This window comes from Lepidochelys olivacea, assembly GCF_965140295.1.
Source record: "Lepidochelys olivacea isolate rLepOli2 genome assembly, chromosome: 17".
Lineage (NCBI taxonomy): Eukaryota > Metazoa > Chordata > Testudines > Cheloniidae > Lepidochelys > Lepidochelys olivacea.
Window position 1 is genome coordinate 14574198 of NC_140427.1, and position 16372 is coordinate 14590569.

The 16372-nt window shown below is 44.2% G+C and overlaps 1 protein-coding gene across 6 annotated transcripts in view; it reads right to left on the reverse strand.

The window, feature by feature from the left end:
• Positions 1 to 16372, reverse strand: part of AUTS2 (activator of transcription and developmental regulator AUTS2) — a 986777-nt gene that overhangs the window by 527342 nt on the left and 443063 nt on the right. For all 6 annotated transcript variants that reach the window (XM_084650935.1, XM_084650936.1, XM_084650938.1 and 3 more), the window contains one exon: positions 4775 to 4876. In XM_084650935.1, coding sequence (XP_084507061.1) covers positions 4775 to 4876 — 102 coding nt within the window. The remainder of the gene's footprint in view (positions 1 to 4774; positions 4877 to 16372) is intronic.

Below are 16372 nucleotides of genomic sequence, written 5' to 3' on the forward strand. Positions count from 1 at the left end.
TCTGGCAACCGAGGGAAGGAAGGTGATCTCAAGTATTTCAAAAAGGGAAATCAAAGTTGAGTGAGTTCCAGGCTGAGGAAAAGAAAAGGCACTGCCATGTTGTCTTCAAGCAAAATCTCAACAGAATGAATTCCACTACTGGCAAGATTTTGATGAGATTAAAATGACTGTAGCGCCCTATATATTCCCAGCTACATGTAAGAAGAAGGTTTCCAAATTCTCTGCTTTAGAGCCCTGAGGCTAGCTCTATCCAGAAAGCAGAGAGTAAACTGTTATTTCAAAAAGACTAGAGAAGAAGAAATACAGAGAGAGAGAGAGAGAGAGAGAGAGAGAGAGAGAATGTGTTGGGGGGGGCAGGTGGAAGACAGGTTTATAAACTCAAACAAAGATTTATCAGCTCACTGTCCAACAGCTGCTGTCAGGAGCTGTCAGGTAATCATTATCCTTAATTTACCAGAGGTCAAGTTTTCTGTTAATTAAATTCTTTTGGAGCATTCGAGGGAAAGGGGGTGCAGGAAGAGATGACGGAAATCAGTTTCACTGCACTGCATTTGACAAGAACATCGGGCAATTCCACTTCCTACTTTCTGATGCTATTTCAAAACTCATTATGAGAAAAGTCTCCTGATTAACATGGTCTTTTCATTGTATTTTCTTTTTGGTTTTGATCACTACTCTTGCAAGTGCTGCAAATTATCTGCTTGGATCTCATTAGGCTGCAAAGGAATGATCCCTTGTAAAAACACTTTGACTTAATGTCTGTGTTACACAAGGACTGCAGACACATTTATAAAATGCACAGTTGAAAGATACCTGTCAGGAGATGGAATGATGCCACTGACAAGTGAGTTTGCAAACTGGTTACTAATTATACTATCTCCCTCTTTCTGCATCTGTCACTGGGCTATCACTTAGGCTTCTCATTAAAGCTCATGAAGTTAACATTTCTAGATCAACAACTTACTTACAACCAGAGATTTGAAAATGGATTATCCATTTAAATATATACATTCCCTTCGTTATACATCTTCATGCAGGAACCATGCCTACTGTTCTAGTTTGTCAGACTACCACAATAGAAATTCATCATGTTGAGAGTCCAAGATTTACTTTTGTGACCTATGGGCTGATCTCAATGAGATATTTTAAATGTTACCCATATTTTCCACAGAGTACACAATCTCTTTGTGTATTTTTCCCCAGGTGAAAAGTGCCTATGTCAGAGAAAATTCTGCAGAGAGAGAGAGAAAGAGAAAGAGTCTCATCTATTGTTCTTTTCAGGACCATCAGCATTGGCAAATGAGATGCAGTCAGAAAGCCTGCACCTTTTAAAATGTACTATTTTAAAATAACTATTAAGCTCTCAAATCTTGTTTGTTTGTAAGAATGGAATTCAAGGTGGGATCTCACAGAGCTGGAAGTGAAACTATCACAGCTGTTATCTGGGAATCCGTCTTTTAAAAAACAAAGGTTTCTGCTGTAGCCTGAGAAGGAAATGTACAATGATATTTACTTTTCATAACTGAAAGAATCCGAAAAAGGCTGGAGGCCACTGCAAGCCCAGATAACAAGATCTCCATCTCATGCATGCTTCTTAGGTCTTAGCTGAACTGGCAGCAGTGGACAGTGATCCATGGCTCTCTTGAAAAGGCGTATTTAAACTGTGCTATGTTATCAAAGCGTGACAGGGCTTGCTATCAACTTAGGCAAAATAAATTTAAAAAATATTAATGAGATTATTGCTGGGATCCCCACTAGCTGGTAATATAGTCCTCATGTGATCTCTCGGGTGTCTAATGGGAACTGAAAGTGTTTCCCTTCTCCTTTCCATTATCTGCATTGTGAGGTTGAAGACAATGTATTACCAGAGGACACAGGATGCATGTATGTAAAACTAGGAGACTGGAATCAGGAGCACTGGGGTCTACTGCTTGCTCTGGTACTGACTTGCTGTGAGGCGTTCGACAAGTCTTGGTCTTGGGTCTCCATCTTGAGTATGTTGCAAGGCTTGCACAGAAGAGGTTATGCAAGTGCAAAATATTCTGGTCAGCCCCAAGCTGCAGTGCAGGCACATGACACAACCATGACTACAACAGTGAAGTACAAAGGGTGTTGCCAAAGATCTAAGTCAATGGAAAATCTCAAATTACTTGCTGAAGTCAATCTCCTCTCCTTTGATGGTACCTTATTGCACTGATAACAGCCTTACCGCCTGGCTATAAAGGGCAGGCTTTAAAACTAACATGAGGCCATCCATGAAGGTTGAGTTTAAGGGAGGGATGGGCCACTAAAATAATGGAGGAAGGCGAGAGAAAAGGTTTCATACCGTCACACCAGCAGTTTAGGAGGCTATTCCAGCTATACTGCACAGTGCAGCCAGAAGTAGCTCTGTACCTTGAGGATTACATTTGTCAGGAAAATGGGTTAAAAAAGTTCTTCTTTTCTCAGTTTCATTTCTGCTCAACTTCATCTCGTCTGTGCAAGCCACCCTAGGTTACCTGTCTTCCAAATTTGAACACCTATTTCTGAGTCTTGGGTATCATTTATTATGCACTAGACATATAGGAGCAGACCTTCAGATGGAGTGGGTCTGGTGAAATGATGATGAATTACACCAGCTGAGGATCTGACAATTGAATATCCTATATATGAGCCATTGTATTAAAAAAAAAAATCCACCCCCAGGTTAGATGATCTGATGACAGCAAAAGAAGGTCAATTTTGTTCCCAGAATGTGTCTACTCCCATCCTAGGCATTGGTTGAAAAACGAATGCATAGTTTAATCAGTGAATGGTTAATACTCTACAACAGAGAGAGGAAGAAAGGTTTGTTTTTTACATGGAGATACCCTCTCACTACTAATGCTTGCTCCTTCAACGGGAAGTTTGGCCGAGCAGTGGAAGTGAAATTTGTGCGGCTGTTTGCCATGTTATACCTGTTCAGTGAATAAAAACGACTTGAGTCTCCCCAGTTCCCCGATGCCTTTTGCAAGCACGAAATTCGCTACAGTAAATATATTCCCCCCCTCTTCCCATCCTGGGGAAGAGCCTACAGTACTTATCAAACTACTGTTCACTGAGTAGCTAATTATATACATAATCAGATAATTTTGTAATCAACGTATGGGTAACAGATTAGATCGGCGTTTTGCTGGTAAAGTATCAGTATGAACAGAGGTGAAAGTAAGCCGGTACGCCCCAGGCCCTTTAAATTGCCACCAGAGAATTGCAACCAGCCTGGGGAAGCGGCGGCGGGGCTCCGGCGGTGATTTAAAGGGCCAGGGGCTCCCAGCTGCCTCTACTGCAGCGGAGCCCCGGTCCCTTTAAAGCTCTGCCAGAGCCTGGGGCCCCTGGGTAGCAGTGGCAGCCGGGAGCCCCCGGGGCTCCGATGGTTATTTAAAGGACCTGGGGCTCCACTGCAGTAGCGGCAGCTGGAGCCCCGGACTCTTTAAATCTCCCCCGAGCTCCCAGCTGCCTCTGCAGCTGGTAGCTCCGGGGTGATTTAAAGGGCCCGGGGCTCCCAGCTGCTGCAACCGCAGTAGCAGCCCCGGGCCCTTTAAATCAATATTTAAAGGGCCCGGGGATGTAAAGCCCCTGCCTCTTCCGATAGAGGCCACGCCTCTTCCGGGATCCGGAGTACCGGTAAATCCTTTAAGTTACTTTCACCCCTGAGTATGCATCACTGATGAGTGTGTATCAGGCATGTAAGTAAAATAAAACTAACACGAGGCCTGCACGCTTTAGGTCTGCGAGATATGTAACTTGTCCACAGAAAGCCACAGAGGCCTCAAGCAGGTTGGCATGACTAGATAAGAGCCCTGTATCAGTAGATTATGAGATTACAGTAAAAGATGGGTTTGAATGCTGATGCTCTGGAACTATGCAGCAATAAACTAGAAAAATCTGCCACAATGTACCAGTTAATGCCACAAAATGCCCGACAGTAACATTTCAGGTGACTCGGTAATAACCTCAAGTTGCTAGGGTAACTCATTGATGTATATGTTAATGAGAACAAGGGGGATGAAGGGGCTAGCCTATGAGAGATGGGTCACCCTAAAATTCATGGGGTGTTGAAGCACAAATAAAGAAAGAGGGGATGTCACTCTCATGCACATGCATGAGCGTAGTGGGCGTAAAAGAAAACCAGGATAAAAGCTTTTGCCTAGCCAGGGACATCCACCAGGGACAGAGACATTAGGAGACATCCACCAGGGACGGCCACCTGATCATTATCCTACTCCTTTCGATGTTTGCCCAGGAGATGGGAGCATGAAATCATTGATGCTGGACAACTTATGGTTTATCTCTATCTGAGTATTTGCAGTAGTCGTGGTGTCATTTATCTGCTTAACGAAATTGTTAATAAAAGGACATTTGACAACTTGTGAGTGTATTACTTTGTGGTCACTTCTTCTCATGGACTCCCAGAGTCTCCACATCTATTGATATTTATCATGGTGGTTCTCATCCTGTTAATCCCGATATCGTAGTGGTTTGGGAGCTCGAATCTTACGCACATGTCACTGTGGTCTAAGACACCAAGCTACCCATATTACAGAGGTTACAAGTGTCTAGTTCATTGCAACTTAGCAAAATTAAGCAACCCTTTTCTTTCAACTGGCTGCAAGCAAGTGACCCCCCCCCCCCCCCGGGGCAGGAGGGGTTTAGCAGCACTTTGCCCCCCGGGGGCCAAATTCTGCCCTGATTTACACCCTTCAAAAAAAAAATGATGCAACTCAGGGCACTATTTGGCCTCCGGAGTTTTACTTACGTCACTGAGTCTTTCCCGAGAGCTGCTCCGATGGAATCCTTTCGATTCTCCACTGGCACTCTCACTGTCACTGTCTCGGCAACTGTTCTGACCTGGCTTGAGCTGCAGAAGACAGACAGAGCACATACAAAAAGCAGAAGTTTAGACTGGCTCAGAAAACTTCTTCTCTGATGTCATTCCTTCGTCCCACTGCTGTGGCGCCCGTAGTACCACAAGGGCAAGATCCAGCCTCAGCATCCACATGTTTCTTACAATCACAGACCTAATCTGAGTGGCATCGCAATTGCACGTGAATGTCGAGAGTAGTCTGCTGAAATACAGGCAGACAAGGTCCCTGTCCCAAGGAACTTACAATTTAAGTCCTTGAACCTGCAAACATTGAACCACATAAATAAAGTTATTCACACCACTGAGACTGCTGGTTTTCATAAAGTTACCGCCTCCCAGCCCCGACTAAGCATGTGCACTATTAGTAAGAACAACTGAGGATGTAAGATCAACTGAAGACACTTTAGGGAGGTCATGATCTTCACTATAGGGATGTTTTGCAGGATTGGAGCCTAAATTCTTTACTTAGTTCTATAAAAGCTTTTTGGCCGTCCTATATATTCATAGGCCAACATATTCTATTTGTCAGCTTCCATATTTTTCTTGCGTTTCAAATGAATTTATAAAAGATTCATTATTACAGTCTTGGAGGTTAAAAAAGTCCCCAGTCTTTCTGTGTATCTGAGAACACATACTGCCTTCGGATGCTGTAGATTGTACAAGTTAAACACTCAGAGTATTCATGCAGATAGACTGCTGTCTAAACATGATGTAATTAGTAGAACTGAGTGAATGCTGACAAAGCCTGTTTCTATTTATCTACATTTCACGACCATTTGCTCAATTTTATGAAATAATTTGCTTCTGCCCTTTTGCATTATTTTCTGTGAACTTTTGTGTGACTGGGTTCTACTGGCATGAATATTTGTAGAATACAAATTTCAAAGCCCTGTGTGTATATATGGAAACTGAATTTTAAATGAACAGACTATTTTGCACCAGAAGCGCATGTTTGATCAGACCAAATCTCAACCTAGCAACAGTTCAAGAACAAATACCAAATATTGGCATAGAGGTATGCACAATCAACTATAAATAATTAGCAAAACAACTAATCTAATTCTTTCTACTAATGAATAAATTCAAGGTGATTGTGATCTGCTCACAGGTATTCCATGAATAGCAAAACAAAATCTAAAGATGGGATTTTCAAAAGTGCTTGGATACATCCTTTATTGGGAATTATCCTCTGAGCACAAATATTTATAAATCTGTCCAAGGAGTTCTCCATTGTTTCAATGTGCTTTCTGGAGTATACCATGAACACCACTATTCTGTCTTGTCTATACAGGAGCTGAGAACCACAGCATTTCCAGCCCCCATCAGTTTCAGCAGCAGAAACCAAAATGTCTCCCTTCACAGAACTACATCTTGTCGTCCAATCCAGTCTCTTATTCTTTTACTTTATTCACTTTTCTCTGCTTTTATATTTCTGGCCTATTTGCCCTACAAAGCATGCTGCAAGATTTTCTTCACACACACACACACACACACACACACACACGTACTCTCCTCTCCTCCCCTCATGGGTTTACCACATGAATGCATGAAGCATCTTGGAATTTGTGTCCTAGTAGTAGATTGTCACTACCCTCCCCCACTCACACACACACACTTTGGTTCAGAACAAACTGCTAGGAAAAGTGGGCACTCTGCAACTTGTATTTCCTGGTATGAAGGCAACTCACCTTCAACCTCACCTTCTCATCAGCTGTATTCTGAGACAACTGGTTTTTTACACAATTTAAACTCCTTTAAAGGTATTCACTTCAAGAAGCTCATATCCCAAGACACTAGCAGAATGTATATTGCTCTTGCTAAAAGAAAGGTAGTCCAGTGGACTGGGGTGCAGAGAGGGGGAAGGCACCTGGTATCTATGCCAATGCCCTAGTATGTAATCTTAAATGAATCACTTCACCTCTGTGCCTTCATTTCCTCAACTGTTAAATGGGGATAATGATACTTCACCTCCTTTGAAAGTGCTTTGAGACCCTTGGCTGAAAGATGCTATTTTAGAACTGGACATTGTTCTTAAACAGCACTTCACAGACAGGGTTGCCAACTTTCGAATTGCAGAAAACCAATACCCTTGCCCCGCCCCTTTCCTGAGGTCATGCCCCTTCTCCGAGGCCGTGCCCCCCACTCACTCCTCCTTCTGTCGCTCGCTCTTCCCCACCCTCACTCCTTCATTTTCACTGGGCTGGGACAGACAGTTGGGTGTGAGGGCAATGGGGTGGGTCCAGAAATGAGGGGTTTGGAGTACAGGAGGGGGCTTTGAGCTGGGCCAGGGGGTTGGGGTGCAGGAGGGGGTGTTGGCTCCAGTAGGGAGTTGGGATGCGGGAGGGGGCTCAGGGCTGGGGCATGTGAGGGGATAAGGGGTGCGGACTCTGGGCGGTGCTTACCTCAAGCAGCTCCCGGGATAAATGGCTGGCATGTCCCTCCAGCTCCTAAGGGGAAGGGCGGCCGCGGGGGGGCTCTGCACACAGCCGCTATCCACTGCAGTTCCGGGACAATGGGAGCTGCGGAGCCGGTGCTTGGGGTGGGGGCAGCATGCAGAGCCCCTGTGACAGGCAACTTCCCGGGAGCTGCATGGAGTCGGATAGGGAGCATGCCTTAGCCCCGCTGCGCCACCAATTGGACATCCAGCAATTCACAGACCATTTAAAATATAAACGTGCAACATCCACATTTATTGTAGGAAATTCAGAACCTTTTCAGCAGTCACCTACGGCTCACTTATTTGACCACAGCCCACTACCAATTGGGTGTCTTGTGTGCATTCATTTGATAGGCCTTTTGATAGTTGGGCTCTTGAGGTATCCCCTCAGGAGCCCAACTGCTAAATCTGTAAGAAAGTTTTGGGGGCAGATCCTCAGTGAGTGGAAATGCGCTTAGCTACCATGATTTTACTCAGTTGAGACACTCCACGTCACGCTCTTTACAATGGAACGCAGGCTGACTGGGGCAGGAACAGCAGTAGCCTCCTGGTGCAGACTCGTGACTGTGTGTGCAGACTCAGGTTCATGGGACTGAGGGGAGAAGCAATTAGGGAAAAAAACTTTCCATAACCCCTACCCACAAAGAAGCAATTATTTCATATCCTCTAAAGACAAGCTAGCTGAACTCTGAAGGCCAGAAATGCTCTCAATCAATGTGGGGTAGCAGCTAGAGTTCTCTGTGGAAAAACACCTCGCTGCAGCAAGAATGGATGCTCATAAGAGATGGATGTTCCAGAAGTTCTGTCAGACCTCCCTAATATCCACAGTTCCTGCCTCACCATATCCTCATCCTCTTTGTTTTGGCTAAAACGAAAAGGAAGCTCTTGGGTCCCTCTAGCACAGACATGGGCAAACTTTTTGGCCTGAGGGCCTCATCGGAGAATAGAAATTGTATGGCGGGCCATGAATGCTCATAAAATTGGGGTTGGGGTGTGGAAGGGGGTGAGGGCTCTGCTTGGGGGTGAGGGCTCTGGGGTGGGGCTGGGGATGATAGATAGGAGGGTACTCTGAGCTGGGATTGAGGGGTTTGGAGACTGTGAGAGGGATCAGGGGGTTTGGGCATGGGGAGAGGCTCAGCGGGGCAGGCTCCGAGCAGCACTTACCTCAGGCGGTGCCCGGAAGCAGTGGCATGTCCCTTCGCGTGGAGCGGCCCTTGACCCTGCTAGAGTGCCAGAGCGGGGCCATGGGGCTGCTTCCGGGAGCCGCGTGGTATGGCCCCCGACCCTGTGCCCCGGACTAGGGCCATGCTGTGGCTTCCGGGAGGTGCGTGGTGCAGCCCCCGACCCGGTGCCCTAGCTAGAGCGCCAGAGCAGGGCCGAGGTGCATGGTACAGCCCCCAACCCAGCACCCCAGCTGGAGTGCGGCGAGCCCCAGACCCTGCTCCTCAGCAGGAGCTTGTGGGCCAGCTTAAAATGGCTCGCAGACCAAATCCGGCCCATAGGCTGTAGTTTGCCCACTCCTGCTCTAGCAGCTGAAAAATTAAAAAAAGAAAAAGAAAAGAAAAAGAAAAAAGCTGAGATAAATGTTTATAATGCATTATCCTAACTAACTTAAGTACCATGGCTAAGCCATAAAATCTCTGGTAAACAGAACATTATTGCAAACATAATGCCTTATCAGACAGATCTAATGGATCTGTTTTTGGGGTCATAACTAATTCAAGAGGTCTAATCCTTCATATATAATTCACAGATCTTATCTATGACCAAGATGTACTGTAATGTTACGGCCCCAGCTTTAAAATTCAGCCACCCTCAGGAAAATAGATCAACTTTCACTGACTCAGTATTGTGTCAACATCTGCTTGGTGGTAGAAAAACTCTGTTACTGAGGCTTGAAGATTTATTTTTTTTAGCAGCAGTTTTTCACATATTTTTACACCAAAGTTTTCAGTCTCTATTTGATTTAACAAATATTTTCCTGTCTCACTATTTAATGATCAGAGCTTTTAACTACAGTAGCAGCTTTCCTCTCTCAGCACCTGCGCTTAGTTCTCTTCACAGAGAAGAGAATGTACAGAATAGCTTAAAATAAAAAAACTCCCAACACTGTGTGAATATAAACCCAGTAATAAAAGCAGCAGCATTGTTTCATTGTTACAGAAAGCCATCTTTTTTCTGTGCCAAATTGTATGGTCAATAGGTCCTTCAGTCACTGGGATTCTGATCTAATTATGCTGGTTAACCATCTTTAATACCCAGCCAGGAAATGTTTTGATCATTGTTTTCATTGCTCTTGCTGAAGACTCTAACCAACTCGGCAGGGCTCAGCAGAAACTTGATTTATTTGGTGCACAGCTTTCAAGAATTAGCTAGCAGCATGGCTCATTTTTATAGGTCTCCCATTAGGTGGTGAGTTCCAGCTAGTTACAGGGAGAGAAGAGAAGCCCAGCAGATGTCATTTTTCCAGACACAATTTACAGAAAGTCAGAGGATATGACCGAGATATCTGAGCCCAGAACTCGGGACGAACAAAGTGAATTGTGTAGACTGTAGAGCAAACTCAGAAGCAAGTCCAGGTTAAGATTTCTCATTTCTCCTCATTTTCCTTTATTTCTCCAAGCAGAGATTTTCTCATGCCAGACTGCTGCGGGTTTCCCTTTTATTCCAAAAAGGGATAAGAAAGTATCAAAGTCTACTGTACTAAAAAAATAAATAAAGATAAAAATTGGCCCAATACCTTCTTTAAAGACACTGAAACGTACACATGGCCACGCATGTGAGGACAGTTTAAATGGACAATCTCTCACTACAGTCTATTCACACAGATTCAGCTAGTCAAAGTTAAAGAGAAACTGCAATAACATAATCCTAGCGAAACCGCCTGCAAATAAAAGGCTAGATCCTCACAGTCATTCTGGCATGGGCAGTGGGTAAACCTACCCCTGGGGGAGGCTATCTACCTATCCCGCTTCTTCTGCCCCAGGCCCCGCCCCCTCCCTGCTCAGCCCACTCGCCATGTCCCTCCTTTCCTCCCCCTCTCCCACGTGAGGCCTCCACTGCCCACAGGGACAGGGCAAGCGGGGTCCTCACAGGGGACAGGATGGAGGAGAGGAGGGACATGGCAGGTGGGGGGAGCCTCTCGGGGGTTAAGGGGAGGAGGGACACAGCGAGTGGCAAGGATCTCTGGGAGGTGGCGGGGAATGGAGAGACTCACTGAGACAGTGGGGGCCTTGGGGAAGAGGTGGTGCACAGATCGGAAGAGGCAGAGACCAGGCAGGGCCGCCGCGGCCCCAGCGGCTGTGCCAGGGAGGCTAAGCCTCCCCTGGCTTATTATATCCACCACTCATGCATTCTGGATGAGCTGGGAGTACTGCTCTGCTAGCACCAAACAGCCTAGTCAATAGTTAGGTGGCGCACAGGAACGACGATTGATCCTATACCATTCCTCTCCTGGGAACTAGTGCAGGGGACAGAGCCAAGGGAAAGGGCCCCCTTTGTGAGTCTCTTCTATGATAATGCCCACTGCAGGCCAATGACAGCTGGCACAGTTGACAGCAGCCTCCAGACTACACTCCATGGGGACCCTAGCCTGCTGCTGAGCTGGACAATGATCAGAGAAGGGTTTGCACCTAGCATCTTTTGACTCCTTGCTCCGGGGCTACACTGAGGGCTCCTTAGCCACACTTCAGAATACGGCCATGTGGGTTTTTACAAAATCAAACAAATGCTTTCATGATCCAAAAATGCCAGCAATGAAGACTTGGGATTGTTTCACAATGTAATCCTACTCCTGCACTATTAGAAACCCAGGTAATACAGAATTGTGCTTGTGTACAGAGACCATAAAGTGAGACTGAACACACACAGAAAGTGAAAGTGAGCACTCCAGTTCTATTTGCCCAAGTTGAGTCACATGGGGATCCCGTGTTGGAAAACACACTTGCAGTTTTAAAACTTCCCCTTTGGTGATGTTTAGTGTCATCAGTAACGAAGGGGTTGATACTGAAGGCCAAGTATTAAAAAAAAAAAATTTCCCAGGTACCTGCATTTTTCTATTAAAAATAACTTGCAATGATAGAAATAAATGAGAAAAAAATTAGAAAAAAAAGAGAAAGAGAGGTCTCGTGGTTAAGGCACTAGACAGGGACTCAGGAGATCTGGGTTCAATTTCTCCGTCACATAGACTGCCTGGGTGACCTTAAATTGTCTGTGCCTCTCATCTCTCTGCCAAACGAGGATATCATCACATCTTTTCTCCCACACTTTCTGCCTGGTCTACTATTTAGACTATAAGATCTTTGGAGAAAGGACTCTCTCTTATGTGTGTCTGTACAGTACCCAGAACAGTGATGCTGTAATACAAGTAATACACCTGCACGCTCACACAAAATGCTTGAGAAAATGTCATGATTAAAATGAAAAAAAAAAATACTAAAACATCCACCTGTTTTTTGTTGTTGGTCCCCTCCCGCCCCATCCTTGAGTTCCCATCAGCACATTCTAAAGATACCATCTTAGGAGAACTTAAGTTTGGTCAAAGGCACTGAGCTGCTTGCCAGCAGAATCAGAAATATGATAAGACAGACATGAGCTACTATGGAGCTTAGTGTGAGGAACATGCAGAGCTGAAACTGCTGAGGGGCACACAGGGAGTTATAGAGATATCGAGCTTGGCTTTCAGCCAGGGCGGTCTGACAGTGTCAGTTAGTTACTGTATCAATAGATGAGAGAAAAACAGAGAGATTAGTTGAGGTGTGAACGCATGGTCAAATCACAAAGAAACTGACCAAAAATTGCTAGGTTTCTGAATAAACCTATAGTTTTCAAAATGAATACAAGGAGAGAAATGTACAACCGCTCTCTCTTAATGACACTGCAATAAGCGCTGGAGAAACAGAAGAGGAATGGATTTCAGATAATTCTGGATGACATAGAAACACAAAGGAGATTCTGGGTATGAAGGGATTTTTGCATGCAACCATCATGAATATCAATGCAAGTTGTGTGCACACCGATGAGATAATGGGGCACTTAAATCCATGAGAGTCAAAGAGCAACCTAAATACCCAACATTACCCACAAAGAATTAAGCTCTGCATTATGCAGTATATTTATCTACTAGCTTTCTATGTTGAAGTTAAAGGTTGATTTAAGTTAAAGGCAAAAGTTGGCCTAATTGCACAGCCTTTACGGTATTTATAGAGGCATAGGACTGTAGATACTATATCAGTCAGGCAACTCAGAAATGATGGACACAAGAGGGCAAACCATAAAATATTATTCAGGAAAACTCATAAAAATAGGGATCCTTGTTGGTTTCTTTGCCTCTGGGCAGGACAATGGAGGAGGGAGATAATCATGATAGGGGAGGAGGCAGAAAGAATGAAAGTGCCAAAGACCAGATAGCAACATCCTAGGAAGTTGGTTAGTCTCTAAGGTGCCACTAGTACTCCTTTTCTTGTTGCGAATACAGACTAACACGGCTGCTACTCTGAAACCAGTCTATTCTGCTAGCTCCCTTAGGCAGAGTATTTAAGGTATTTAAGCATCGTAGCGCTCAGTGCCACTGCGCCGAACCGATTTTGGAGCCTAAATCTCTTTTCTCAAATGGATTTAGGCACTTGTGAATCTAAATCTAAATGGAATTGATGGAATTTAGGCCCCCCTAAGTGCCTAAATTCCTTTTGAAAAAGAGATTTAGGCTCCCAAATCTGTAGGTGTTGTGGCCCTGACCCCACGCCCCAACTTCCCAAAACAGCTTAAAAAGTCTGGGCCTAAGCCACTTCATACAATTCCATACTGCTGATGTCTGGTTAGTAGGTAACAAAAAGCAAAGTAAATAAATCTCCTGAGAATTAAGTGAAAACCTTTTTCACAGAGCTTCTAGAATGTGTCAAAAACACCCCTCATGCTGGTCTTCTGAGCTACTTTTTGTTTATTTATTGCAACCCCACACCACTTGGCAGCTCTAAATCTAGACAATGGTATAGTTCCAAGGCACCCGAGTTTCTGCATCATATGGAATTATAGGGTTATTTCACTACATTGTACTTTTAAACTAGGAATAACAACAATTCTACCCATTGTAGTGCACTCAGCAAGCTAAGCCTTTACCAGAGCCTTAGAAGAGGACACCTTCTTCCCAAGGGATAGAATAACCTTCCTGCCAGGAGTGGAATTAGGCTCTCATTTCTGCCTGTCACTCTTTATTTACACAGCTTTCGTAAGGACATGAGAATCGAAAACTCTTTGTGATCCAACTTCTAGCTGGGTTAGCGCTGTCTGTGGAATAAAATGGATATGCATACATTCAATTAGCAATAGTTTATCCTGATTATTATTATTTGTTAAAGGCCAACAATAATATCTGTCCCTACATAGAACAAGTCTGGGTCTCTGTGTGCTACTCTAATACAAAAAATAAAAATAATAATAAATCCACATGCTACCTCCAAGACCATCTAGATCAGGGGTTCTCAAACTGGGGGTCATGACGCCTCAGGGAGTCACGACGTTATTACACGGAGGGTCATGAGCTGTCAGCGTCCACCCCCAAATCCTGCTTTGCCTCCAGCATTTATAATAGTGTTAAACATTAAAAAAAGGTAATTTAGAAGGGGGTCGCACTCATAGGCTTGCTGTGTGAAAGGGGTCACCAATACAAAAATTTAAGAGCCACGAATCAAGATGCTCCTTCCAGACATGCCTGGAAAGTAAACAAAAAACAGGTCAGCCTTGCACTAAATCCTTGAGAGAACAAATCTGGGTCTGGCTGATCAAGGAGCTGGAAGAGTGATCCAGAGTCAGGGAACTTCACAGCGGATACCCAGCTGGCAGTTCCCTTTCCATTTCGGCCTGCAGCCCTGCAGCTCCGGTGCTGAGTTCAGGCGGGAGAAAGCGGCAGTCTCTTAGGGCTCTGGAGCACAAACCATTTAGGACTGAGTGGATTAAAAACCAACACCTAGAATTCCACCCCACATGCCAGCATGCAGCCAACGCAGCTCGCAGGGCACTGGTGTTCTATAGTGTAAATTTCCATTACAAGTGCATTCCACACCTGCCTTGTGTTTCCAGCAGGTCTCAAAAGATATAGCCAAATGCCAGGTGAACTACAACAGCGCGTTTTTATTGAGATCATAACCGCAGTGAGCGCCACATCCAAGGACATTATTGCACCCTTCTTTGGGGGCGCACAGCAACAGCCTACACCCAAGCAAGACACTGATCATGTGAGCTTTGGTCACAAGCAGCACTCAGGCCTCTTCAAGAAGTTATTTTGTATTTCTTTCTTATTTGGGATCCCAAGAGGGCTTACTTCAAGTGAGTCAGGGGAATGAGTAAGCGTTCCCGGGCTCAAACTTGGACCAACCCCACTGGATCCCCCAAGCTTCCACTAGATCACCAGCCAAGCCATGAAGTGAAAATCCTCTTCTTTTGATTATAAGGCGAATAGCTGGGAAGGTTGTAATGTGGATTCATGCTTTATTCATCAGCATCTGTCAGGGCAGGAACAGTCTGGTTACAACAGGAGACCAGGTTCAACATAATCATCACATGTGGATGGTTGTAATGTTGCTGTTTTTGATGCCCTGAAAGGCTTTGCCAAAACATTTTCTGCCAGTGGTGTCACCATATGCTCGGAGGTGATTGATCTTCATGTGCTAGGAGGAGGAAAAATTAAGTTTCCAAAAGCCTCTGACCAGGGTGCTTAAAAATGGATGATTTAAAAACAAATACCCAAAATTCAATTTAACAATTAAAAGTGAAGATTTCACCTCTTTCTGTGTTCCATTCCTGATTTTTGTTGGAGTATTATTTAAGTAGTTTCTCTCCCCGCTCCAAACTCCTTTTACAAGAAATTACAAGAACATGTAAATACAGATAGTTTTCCTTCCTCCATCCCCACAATAACATATGTCAATCTAACTGAGGTTGTCACTATAGCTAAAAAACAATATCAAATGGATACAAAATCATACAACAGAAGTGACTATGTTTCTAGTTTAAAATAATGGCCATTTCCAGTTCCCTTTTGACCTGATCTGAGTTGCTCTTGCTTGATAAGTAAGTTTGGGGAGCAAAACTCCATTGAAATCAATGGAGATGCATCTATTTACACTAGCAGAAAATGTGTCTCTTTCTCTGCTCTTGTTATACTCAGAAGCCAAGTCAAAGAGGTGGATTAAGTGTTCTGATTGTGTTCTTCTCACAGTGATAGCAGCAGAAGTCAGGAGTGAGGGTAAATGGTACACTTGCCTTAAAAAAAAACAACCATCAGCAACAACAGGAGCTGGCATGTGTTCCTTCAGCCTTTTTTCCTTCATTATCTGGTTTGAAATGTATTTGTGGATGTCCAGGCAAAGATGCTTTGAATTAGCTCTATTTTATCTAAGTTCACAGAGAACAGAGCCCATTTTTGTTTTGTTTTTTCTTTTCTGTAATTGTTTACACAGAAATCAAAGATAAACCTGGCATAAACACCTTGAAATGGGGTCTTAAACTCATACATACTATATACCACATATAAAGTGTAAAAGACTTGCTCGGTACTCTGCCACTTGTTAAAACAAAGATATGAAACAGAAAGCTGCTGGCAATTGTAATAAATGACGTGTATTTCAGTACACTTTAAAAGCTGAATTGCAAAAAAAAAAAAAAAAGAAGAAAAAAAGACTTTTTCTGACCCTTTGCATTTTGATGGTTGCACAGTGAGAAATATGGCCTTTACAGTTACAATCTGGCAAAGCACTCCATTATACCCATCACTCTCTCCAACCAGCTTCTAAAAATCACAGAATCTCAGACAGCAGGGTCAGAAAAGATTACTAAGGTCAAACCCGCCTGCAAGGAGCCAAACAAAGTTGTGAGGACCAGGATGGAATCTTTCTCCTCCTTTAAATACTTCTCACACTCATTGCTGAACCTTCTTCTATTCCACCTCTTCTGCCAGGGTCTCTCTGTCTGCTTATGCGCTAAACTCCCTTTCGTCTTCCTTCAAATCCCTCATCAAACACAGTTCTTCCAAGAAGCCTCTCAATGACAAATACTGA